This window comes from Pimephales promelas, chromosome 7 (genome assembly GCF_988280905.1).
Source record: "Pimephales promelas chromosome 7, fPimPro1.hap1.1, whole genome shotgun sequence".
Lineage (NCBI taxonomy): Eukaryota > Metazoa > Chordata > Actinopteri > Cypriniformes > Leuciscidae > Pimephales > Pimephales promelas.
Window position 1 is genome coordinate 1427932 of NC_142775.1, and position 12007 is coordinate 1439938.

The 12007-nt window shown below is 39.7% G+C and overlaps 1 protein-coding gene across 1 annotated transcript; it reads right to left on the reverse strand.

Moving 5' to 3' along the window:
- Positions 1-370: 370 nt before the first annotated feature.
- LOC148978165 (uncharacterized) lies at positions 371-9721 on the reverse strand. Its single transcript, XM_089133592.1, has 3 exons — positions 9659-9721; positions 8679-8811; positions 371-3627 (listed from the first exon to the last, which is right to left on the reverse strand). The coding sequence occupies exons 2-3, from the start codon at positions 8761-8763 to the stop codon at positions 2303-2305; spliced, it is 1410 nt and encodes a 469-aa protein (XP_088989718.1). The 5' UTR covers positions 8764-8811; positions 9659-9721; the 3' UTR covers positions 371-2302.
- Between the last annotated feature and the right edge of the window lie 2286 nt (positions 9722-12007).

Consider the following 12007-nt stretch of genomic DNA (forward strand, 5'->3'; position numbering starts at 1 on the left):
AAAACATATCAAAAATTAATTTCAAAGTCAACTATCCCTTTAACTTTTTGTACTCAAATAATCTAACAACCACTTGATACCTGGATAACGTCGTTGACCTCTCTGAAAGCATTCTGCTAATGAACTCTGCCTCGAGCCAGAAGATGGGGGTCGTGTCTGTGTTACCTCCTCTGCTCGCTTCAGCTGCACTTCGTCGTGCTCTGTAGGGTGTTTTGCTTTAAGATGTTTTGTCAAATTTGTGGTATTACCACAGTGGCGTATGTTTTTTTTACAAATGTCACACGAGGCTTCATCAGTATTTACTGGAGTGAAATAACTCCAAATTACACTTCTTTTTCTTTCACTCATCGCAGCCATGTACTCGAACGAACACCTTTCTTAAACCTGACTGTCTGCCTGCGCTGACTGACTGAGCGTGCTCCTGTGCTGGACTTGTGAGAGTGAGCGGCGCGCACGGTGATAAAGCGGAAGGAGACGTAACGTGAGCGAACTCGGTGATACAGCGGAAGAAGATATAGTTCCCATTGACGTTATGATTTAAGTGTATTTGTACAATACGGCGTACTACTCATTTTAAAAATGAAAAAAAAAAAACGTACACAAAAAACAGATAGTATCGATACTTGTATTTGAGAATCGATCCTTTCGATACAAAAGCAGTATCGAAAATATCGATACTTAAGGATCGATCCGCCCATCCCTAGAAGTCACTTCAACAGGGAAATGCCATAGGAAAATGCATGCACTGTGACGCGCTACAGGTATGTATGAGAAGGAGATCAAGTCAGCCGACCTGCTATTTGTAGCTTATTCTGAACAAACTCGTCTTCGAGATTACCGTGTTCTAACGCATTTTTACTCAATAAAATGTTAACACAATAGTACACATTTGACCATTATTTTCTTGACATTATGAACATCTTGATAAATACTCTGGAAGTTTCAAATTGGTCATGAAGAGTCTTTCTTTTGTCTTACTTGTACAGTTTTACAGGGTAATACAATTGAGATACCAGAGGCTGACTGCGTGTCTGTACTGGCAACATGACATCATGACTTTTGCATAAACATACACGCTAATTTCGAGTCAAATGGCTTGTTATCGCGACACATTTTGAGCTATCTGCGTGTATGCGTGTATGTCTACGTCATTAACGTTCGCGTCATTCCGCGTGTCTGTACACGCCATGAAATGTCCGACCAAAACAAAGCAAAATGTACATCTACATCTGGGGAGCTATGTTTTTTTTCCTAGGATGGTAAGGGAACAGTCATAAATGCCATTAACCCCAGTGACGGTTAGGTTTAGGGACAGGGTTGAGGTAAGTCATATATTTATATATACAGTAATAACGTTAAGTCAACGGCGTTCATAAGCACGCTGAAAAGCGATTATGTGTGTTGATAGCACGCCAAAAATGGAAATACGAATTGGCGTGTCATACACACGCTACTTCATGAGATCAGTCTGGTACTCGGGTGATATAGTGTCTGTGATGAAGGGATAGAAGGGAAAAAGGTGAGCTTGAGAACTCTGGTAAGTGTGAGTGACGTATAGCTGGGAGCATCAGGAGAGTGTAATTTGCTTGACAATAGTGTTCTTGGTCCCACGATGGGATGCAGTATTATAAAGTGGGATAAAATTGAATCACAAGAAGAACAAGCTTCTGCATCCCTGTCACAAGATTCGAGCAAACATGGCTTTCATCTCATCTCTCTGCTCTCTGGACACATTTTGGGTAATTTTGGGCAATGGGTAAATGGTAAAGAATGGTAAATGGACTGCATTTATATAGTGCTTTCACAGACCCAATGGCCACCAAAGCACTTTACATTTGCCTCACATTCACCCATTCACTCACTCATTCACACACCGACGGCGGTGTCAGCCATGCAAGGAGCCATCCAGCTCATCGGGAGCAGCTGGGGTTCATGGGCACCTCGACACTTGGTCAGGTGGAACCAGGGATTGAACCACCAACCTTCTGGTTTGTAGAGAACCTACATGAACCACTGCCGCTCTACACTGGGTAAACACTATCTGGAAGAAGTTCGCGTCACGCAATTAACGGTGAGGAAGGATCAGTGGTGAGGCAGCTGCAGCTCTAACAAACTTCCAGATGTCACCAGATGAGCCCCAACAGTAGCCATATTCAAGTCCAAATTGAAGACATTACCATTGGATTCTCTCACTAAAAATGAAGCAAATAATGTGGTGTAATGTGCCTATTTCATTTAGTTTTTGTTATTAGATGTATAAACATTCAGTTACATTGCGCCATTTCACAGCAAGACAGCATTTTCACTTGAACACTTGAACCGCTCCTTCTCCTGTGCAAACACTGGTGTGAGCCTTAAGATATCCTTGTTTTGAAAAACTCTTTCCACACAGTTTACAGATGAAACGTTTCTCTCCAGTGTGAAGTCCCATGTGAGTGCTGAGGCTACTTTTACGACTGAAACTCTTTCCACAATGACATATAAAACTCTTTTCTCCTGAGTGAATCCTCATGTGGCAATTAAGGGTTCCTTTACGTGTGAAACTCTTTCCACACTGATCACATGTGAACGTTTTTTTTACTCCAATAAACGGTTTCTCTCCACTGTGAATTCTTATGTGGGAATTAAGGGTGCTACTGTGTGCAAAACTCTGTCCACAATGAGAGCAAGTATAAGGCTTTCCTCCAGTGTGAATTCTCATGTGGACTTTAAGTGTGATTTTATATGCAAAACTCTGTTCACAATGACAGCAAGTATAAGGCTTTTCTCCAGTGTGAATTCTCATGTGGGAATTAAGGGTGCCTTTATGAGCAAAACTTTGTCCACAATGAGAGCAAGTATAAGGCTTTTCTCCAGTGTGAATTCTCATGTGGGAATTAAGGGTGCCTTTATGTGCAAAACTTTGTCCACAATGGGAGCAAGTAAAAGGCTTTTCTCCAGTGTGAAGTCTCATGTGGTCTTTAAGGGTTTGTTTTAGAGCAAAACTCCTTCCACACGGTTGACAGGTGAAAGGACTCTCTCCAGTGTGAACTCTCATGTGGGCTTTAAGGTTTGGTTTTTGATTGAAACTCTGTCCACACTCTTGACAGGTGAAAGGCTTCTCTCCAGTGTGAACTCTCATGTGGACATTAAGGTTTTGTTTTTTATTGAAACTCTGTCCACAATGAGAGCAATTATAAGGCATTCCTCCAGTGTGAATTCTCATGTGGACTTTAAGTGTGATTTTATTTGCAAAACTCTGTTCACAATGAGAGCAAGTATAAGGTTTAACTCCGGTGTGAATTCTTATGTGGGAATCAAGGGTGCTTTTATGTGCAAAACTCTGTCCACAATGAGAGCAAGAATAAGGCTTTTCTCCAGTGTGAACTCTCATATGGACATTAAGGTTTTGTTTTTGATTGAAACTCTGTCCACACTGTTGGCAGGTGAAAGGCTTTTCTCCTGTGTGAATTCTCATGTGGACATTAAGGGTATGTTTTTGATTGAAACTCTGTCCACAATGAGAGCAAGTATGAGGCTTTTCTCCAGTGTGAAGTTTCATGATTGATTTCTCTTCAGTCTTGAAATCATGATGTTCATCTTGCATTTTATTCAATTCTTGACTCTCCTCTTTCAGTGGCCTCAGGTCTAAAGTGAAAAAAAAGACAAATACAAGTTAACACCAGTTTAAATGGCAACACACAGCTGACAACCTCAGAGCTTAACTAATTGATGACTAATTGGGAAAGTGTCGGCATGCATTTACGTTAATTCACAAACATTGCGGCAGTAAACTCTCCCGGATGGGTACAATGGGACTCAGTACCAGTTTTGCACATACAGTATACTGCAGCTGGTGGTTAATGATATGATTACAGCTGGGCAGCTTGTCAGGCACTTCAACCAATAAACCCCTACATGCAAGGCACTGGAAAAACATGTGTCCTTGCAAAACAAGAACAAATGCAATTTCCAAAACTCCAGCTCATTCAATTGTACAAAACAAGATGAAACTCAACATGTGAGGTGTTTGGAAGACTTCCTGTTCTGTCCGACCGAGCGGTAACAAAGCTGCAAGAAGCCAGGGGTCCATTCTTTGTACGTCACTAAATACATCCGAGATCAAATGGTAGCTTGTCAGACACGGCACAGTTTTTCTCCGAGCAGAGCAGAGCAAGAGCTAACAGTTGAAGTTAATGCAGAATTTTAAAGTTTAAAGGTGTGGTAAAACACGATTTCACTTTTCTAACTTTAGCTAGTGTGTAATGTTGCCGTTTGTGCATAAACAACATCTGCAAAGTTACAACGCTCAAAGTTCAAAGCCAAGGGAGATATTTGCTTTTTAAGAAATTGATTTCTAAGGACTACAGCAAACGGCCGGTAGGGACTACACGGCATTCCTCCAGGGTTGCTGACATCACCAACCCCAATATATACATAAACCCCTCTTCTGAGAATACTGAATAAGGGGGGCGAGGCCATTTTTGCTTTGGAGAAGAGTTGTTGTGGTAGTGTAGGCTGGAAGGTTGTTGCCGCAATGCCGTCGAAAAACTGTTGTTGTTTTTTTCATCCGGATTGCAGGTCCACTCTGTTCAGCCTACCTAGAATCGGGGGAGTTAGGGATCAATGGTTAAAACTTATTTTTAACTCGGTCCCTCGTAATTATTACCCAAATCTCGCTCTCTGAGCTGCATATTTTACAGAGGAAAGCTTCCACAATCTTCACGAGTTCAATGCAGGATTCACGCAACGGATTGTGCTGAAAGATGGAGCAGATCCAACTTTAAGAACAGAAGCTGTTGTTTACAGGCCACAACCTGTAAGTATGACTTATTTTTCGTCAATGTGTTTTCCTGTAATAGTTCGTATTGTTAATTGTCCATTGCAAAAAAATGAAATCACCTTCCTGTGCCCTGGACCCCTTCCCCACTATCCTGATAAAATCAAATCTCTCTGCCATAAGTCCCCTTATCACAAAAACAGTAAACCATTCCCTCCGGTCTGGCCATGTTCCTTTCCCCCTCAAAATTGCGGCTATCTTCTTAAAAAACCCACTTTGGATCCGGAAAACCTTGCATTCCTTTCCAAAGTAATGGAAAAAGCAGTTGCTGCTCAGCTCCAGGACCATCTTTAACATCACAACCTAAGTTTCAGTCAGGCTTCCAGTCCACCCACAGCACAGAAACAGCTCTGGTCAGAGTCACAAATGACCTTCTGATGGCAGCCGATGATGGCTCTCCTTCACTTCTCATCTTTCTTGACCTCACCACAGCTTTTGACACTGTCGACCACAACATTCTTCTCTGCCGCCTCCACTGTGATATAGGACTATCAAATTCTGCCTTGGACTGGTTCACATCCTACCTCTCTGGAAGGACAGAGTATGTCAGTTTGGGTGGAGCTAAATCACATGCTGTCACATGTGGTGTTCCTCAAGGGTCGGTACTTAGTCCAACTCTTTTCATTCTTTACATGCTCCCCCTTGGCCGCATCATTAGCCAGCATGGTATTTCCCTTCCACTGCTATGCTGATGACACACAGCTTTATTTATAAACAACTTTCACTGTTTACTTCTGAATATTATATTTTATTCCGGTGCACTTAACGCTATCGCTACTGTGCACAGGCATAATTTCCTGGATCACTCCTCTATAGGCTTCTAAGGGACTGAAACTTTCCGGCCCCGAAAAGTTATTAAAGACATCGTTAAAATAGTTCAAGTGACTACAGTGGCTCAAGCTTAAGTTAATTAAGTGACGAGAATACTTTTTGTGCGCCAAAAAAAATGTGTGTGATGAGTGTGACATACAACGCAGAAGCGTTGCGCTGTTACACTACGTGAACTCACTCGAGGCCCACAGAGAAGGAAATGAACACTACCAGAATTTGAAGTTTGCATATTGGGGCGGAGTCGTACATTTAATAAAAAATTTAAAATATTCACAAATCTCTGGTGCGGGGGCGGCCCACACCAGTTTTTTTTTTTTTTTTGTAAAAAAAAAAAATCGATTTTACTGGTTTTCTAAGGCCAAATTAGAACCTGGAAATTATATTTTTCCCGCAGTGCTGAATGAGAAGAGCCATGTCTCTGGAACCATACAGAGAGATGATTTATTATCGAGAGAACAGTTTAACACTTTAAACTGAGTGGACGGATTGCAAAACAGTCACCACAGATTGTTTTTTTTTTCCCGACAGGTGATACGAAGCAGGGACACGTTTGCGTGCAGTTTATTTTGTGATTTCACCGTAACGAATAGAGTCGCCCCGCAACGGCTATAGATTGAAGCACACGTTCGTGTGAAAACTGCTCGAGCCACAAGACAACACTGTATCTGCTTCACTGATCGCAGTGGCAACAAGCACTTTGATCACTTGATTTAAAAAACAACACATTTCAGTGCTAGAACGACTCTAATTTGACAAACAAACAAAATGAATGCTCTGCTAGTTAACTGGAGATGTTCTATTAATTTTACTTGTACATCCGTGCCACGAAGATGTGGAGGGGAGAATATCGACCCTGGCAAAAAGTGGTGGCGTGCGTTAATGTGAACGCCCCCTCTCGATATTTCAGATGCCCCCTCATCAGCGCTCGCCTGGCACCAGCTCTGTGGACGACAGTGACCCCTACACCACTGTTCTGCTCTCCAGAAAAAAAACAGAGCGGTAACTCTTGATGAATGTTCGATCAACATCAGCCATCTTGCAAACAGACAATCACCTAGCACTCGCCACTCCCATAAGAAGCGGATTTCGCCTCAGACACGCGTCAATTTTTTACTTTTTACACTTGTCAATTTTGCTTTGGACGCGTGAATGGATTCAAAATGTTTGAGCGTCCAACTAGACGCGAATTTGACGCTCTTTTCGAAGAGTTCGTCTACGGCCAAGATGGCCACCCCCACACCAGAGAGTTTGTCTCCGGCCAAGATGGCTGCCGGCATGCCCCCCTAAGCCCTCAGACAAGATGGCCGCCGCCAGGCCGCCTGTTCCTCAGTCTAAGCCTCTCAGTCCCAACTCGGCTAAGACTCCCCAACTCGGCTTCCTTCCTGAGAAACACCAGGTCAAGTTTCCACATTTGACCAGGAATAACTCAGGAGCCAAGCCGACTTAAGGCTCTAGACTCCCGGTGTCTGGGGTCCACTAGGAGGCCCCTTAAGCCCAGAGTATGGAGCCCCAACTCTGCTTGGCTTCCGAGATACACCCGGTCAACCGTCCAGCTTGACACCAGCTACAACTCCAGTCAAGCCTACTTTAGGCTCCAGACCACTGGCCACTAACACCCACCCATCCCACCTAGGGCTCTAATCAAACATTAGCAAATGGAATTTTTTTAATACTTCCCTGTCACTGAATAAATATATTGATGTTTTACTTCTTTAAAATCAATAAATTTTTAATACTTTGTGAATGGACGATGATGTGGGCTTATTTGGAACACACGTAGGCTTAAATGGTGCCAAAAGTACCAATTAAGCCCATGCCAGACTTCTGACTTTATTCCTAAATTATCTTAATTTTATATTCTAAAATGTACATCAACTACACTTTCAAATTAGATAAATCTTGCATTTTAACTAATTATTTTCCGTTTAAACCATGTCAAAATCTATGAAAAAAATCTAGACTTAGATTTTGGTGGGCTTAATGGGTACACTTACCCTAATTGTAACTACTCTCATGATTTGGCAAATATAAATATTTTTACACCAACAAACTTGATTGTTTTAAGTGTTTTATTGTAATAATGGCCACCTATCATTAAATGTTAATATTATCATTAATATTATTGTTTTTGGTTTCAGTCTTAGGTTTAGTGAATGGTACTTGATGGGGCTGTGGTCAGTGTTGTGCCTGAACGAAGTTCATGAACTCGTTCATATTTTGAGCGAATGTGAACTGAACGTACTGTTTTACTGCCTGATGAGCGTTACTGTGAACTCGGTCATTCTGGTGTCAGTGAACGACAGCACTCTCAGTTTAACTTCGTACAATAGGGTGCCAGATTTCTATAGAGACTTCCAGGCAAAAACCTGGATAAAACACACCGTAAACAGGCCTTAATATGTAGCGGAGAAAACAGCCAATCTGGCAACACTAGCCACCAGTTTTGCAACACTGCATGCGTAATCAAAACAAAAAGCAGCAAAGAGGTTTTATGACAAGGTTGGTGAGGATGGGAAAAATCTTAAAATCTTGGTAATAATTTTGAAAAATAATAGTTTGGAGCAACATATGGAAAAAATAACTATAACCTAGTTCAAAACTGTAAAGTATGATCTATGAACTAAACTAGTTCATTTTAAAATTTGTGAACTGAACTTTGAACTACTTCATGTAGAAAGTGAACTGGTTGTAGTTAAAGGGACACTTCATCCAGAAACTAAGGTTCTCTCATCATGTATTCATTCATACCATGCCAGATGTATATGATTTCCTATTTTCAGAATAACACAGAAATTTATAATCCATTTAATTCACATAGGCTAATGCAAGTGTACAGGTCCTCTAAAGTTCATGCGGAAACACTTTATCTCCATTTGTTTGGTCATGTGATCTTAACAAACATGTCTGTCCACATGAGAAGACCCGCTGCTCCATGTCAAATAAAACCGTTTTAATTCGGACACTCATATGACATTCTTAAGAAATGTTATTTCTGTAGATCATTTAAACAGGGCCGAATGAAACTAACCTGTTTGTTCCTCAGTCTCTTTATGTTTCACGCTGAACACTTCTTCAATCTTTAAGTCTTCACTCTCCTCTTTAATAAACGCCATCTTTATAATAGTGTCACGTGGATCTCAGATGTTTCTCCAGGAGTTTTCCTGTGTGTTTGGACAATTGTTGAAGATAAGAATAATTAACAGAAAGAAAAATAAATCCACAGTAAATCTCTGTGTGTCTTAATCAGCTCTAGTTCAGTAGTTCAGCGCACTGGTGAGGGAGTCAGTCAGAGTGAGAGTTAAAGGGATAAAGATTATTATTTATTTAATAACTTTTCGAGGCTGTCAAGTTTCTATCCCTAAAAAAGCCTATGGTGATCCAGCCCTCAAATTTAATAAAAAATATCTTAATTCATGTTCCGAAGATAAACAAAAGGTCTTACGAGGTTGGAACAACATGAGGGTGAGTAAATACTGACAGAATTTTCATTTTTGGGGTGAACTATCCCTTTAATAGACTTAAATCAATTGATTAGACAAATCGCTGAAAACAAGCACTACAATACAAAATAAATTACAGACACTTCATATTTAATAATTTGTAAATTTAACATATTACGTTGTCATAAAAACATTTAAGACTTGTTCATGAAATTTGTCATTGTTAATCATATTTGTGTTTTCCTTATTTTTTACTCTGTTTTGAGCGGCAGGATTGAATCAGCGAGTCATTTGGCAAAACATTAGATTCAATTGAGTTTCGAAAAGCTCCGTTTCTCCATCATCACTTCGTGTTTACGTGAAACTGATACAAGATACAGTACTCGAATTGAGACGCATCTTTTCTGTAACTCACATTCGAAAGCGTTTTACACACAAAAAACGCAAAATTGTTACATTAAGCATATAATAAAGATATGTTAAATAATACATGTTCATACAACCCTTGTAAAAACTATAAAATTGGCGTTTATCGATTTAAACTCTTTAAATGCGCAAAACCACAAACCTTTCCTCAGTCTAATAATAACAGCTGCAGGAGCACGGCGCAGCTTTATGATGTCATTTCACCAGACCAAAATAAAAGTCCTGTTCAATCTGTCCAATATTTAGTCCATAGAAAAAATATATAATAGATGTCATGGGGAATTCATGGTAAAATATATATTATTAATATTATTAATACATGTTGTCCAATTCTGTGACATAAAAGATTAAGAATTACTAATTGTTAAAAAGACTGAATGAGTTCTTAAAGCACAGTTCATGTGTCAGCACTGAAGTGCATACTGAACATCTGCCACAAAAATAAGTAGAAGAGAACAAAATGCATTATCCTGCATGTCACCTGGTCGTTTTGGTTCCCTGTGTTCGTCTTTTCTGGTGTTTTATAATAAACATGTTCTGATAACAACATTATTTGACAGATTTAAAAAAAAAATCTTTAAAAAGATTATCTTTAAAAAGTATAAGTAGAATTCATATATATTTGAGTGGTCTTTTGTCTTATTAAAGGTTTAACTTGATGGATAAGCCTTGTTTATTTATGATAAAGCTTATTATACTACGTTTCGTCTTATTATACTACGTCTTTTATCTAGACCAGGGTTTCTAAAAAAAAAAGCAAATGGCACAACTAATATGTGAGAGTCTCACATATTAGTTTTGCCATACTCTTTTGCTATTTTTTTATTTAGTCATCATCATCAACTGTCAAAGTTCAATTCCAATATTCAAGAACGCATATAGAGGACCAGTGCTGACGTAGGTGGGGTGTGAGGTGCGAACTTGAAATGCGAAAATCCCCCCAAAAAATCACCTCGGGTGGCGGGTTGGGTTAAAAAAGTTAGATTAATTAGCTGCGCAGTACTTGGTAAAATTGTCCGCCTAAAAGATTTATAAATAAACATAAAAAAACTATTTTAAAAAGGCTATTATATACTATATTATATTATATAAGGCTATTATAACTATATAAAAAGGCTATTTGCAGTATATACAATTTTTTTTTGACCTAATTATTTGGCACTGAAATGATACACTTTGTCAGCTCTGACAGCTTTGCATCACGTGCACCGCTGCTGCGCAATAGTAGCCTACTATGTCAACTAGTGATATCAGCACAAGAACGGTTGAGGAATATGCAACATAATTTAGAAAAAAATTTTTGTCATATGTTATAACTGACAGAAACCATCATTTCAGCCGCCCCTCGCACAGAGCGAGGCTGAAGCTCAGCTTTGCGGCTTGAGACACGAGTAGACTATTAACTTAAAGCTTAAACACACAAGGCACGTCCACTTTAATATATATATATATATATATATATATATATATATATATATATATATTACCTTATATATATATTTAACCAGATTAAGACATTAGCAGAAACGAAATAAAGTGCATAACTGAAAAACAGTCTTTTTTTTCAACCTAATGCTGTTAAATTGAATATACAAAGCAAAACAAACTTTTTCTTAAATATCCACAACACACTACAAATTGTCACTATAGCAACAACCCACCCAAAAGGGGTAGCTTCAATGTAGTGAAACTTCATTTAATGTAGAGTAATTACTAGCTTAGCTCACTACATTTTCCAAGTAGCTTGCCGCTCCGACAAGATTTTGTTCCGTCCTCCAGACTGTGCCAACTCGCACCAGGAACATTTCAGAAGCGAAGCAACTGGACGTTGTTTTTTCTTGATTTTTGGGGTTCTACTATGGTTGGCTAAGTAGTTATGTCTAAATTATGTTTATTGTTGTGTGCATTTCTATATCCTACTTTGTTGTGATGTAGCCTACAGACAAAGTTAATACACTTAAGAGTTCAGTTATCAACAACAAGGATAAAAGATTTGTAGCTGTGATTTAGTTGTTTAAAATAAATTCTCAATTATCTTCTATCTATATTTCACATACAGTGCCTGTGAGAAGGAGGATTTTGTATTTGAACTGTGCGGTGTTCGTCAAAATATACCAGGCACTTATCTTTAGCGAAGCCGGGCGGAGAGACGCTTCTGGGACGCTTCTGAAGCGCGGCTGGTACAAGCACAAGTATTGACTAGAATGGACACAATCACAGGCGTGTGCAGTGTAAATTAGATGTAAGCCATGCAGAGCTACATCTGCCCTCGTGGCTATAGCGTATGTCGCGAATGGTCAAGCTGGATCTGTCCTTCATCAATGGCAGTCCTTCAAGTCTACCGGACCAAGATCCTGCACCATGTGTGCAGCATGACCGACCTCGCCCTGTGCACCACTAAGTTTATGGCCCAAGTGATTGGTTGCGCCATGGTCATATTGGTGGTTCTCGAGTGCCACCTTTGGCTGAACCTCATGGAAATCAAGGATGC

Coding starts and splice junctions, on each gene's coding strand:
- LOC148978165 (XM_089133592.1), bottom strand. CDS start 8,763: ATGGCGTTTATTAAAGAGGAGAGTGAAGACTTAAAGATTGAAGAAGTG. Junction 3,628..8,678: donor AGAGACTGAGGAACAAACAG/GTTAGTTTCATT, acceptor TTTTCACTTTAG/ACCTGAGGCCACTGAAAGAG.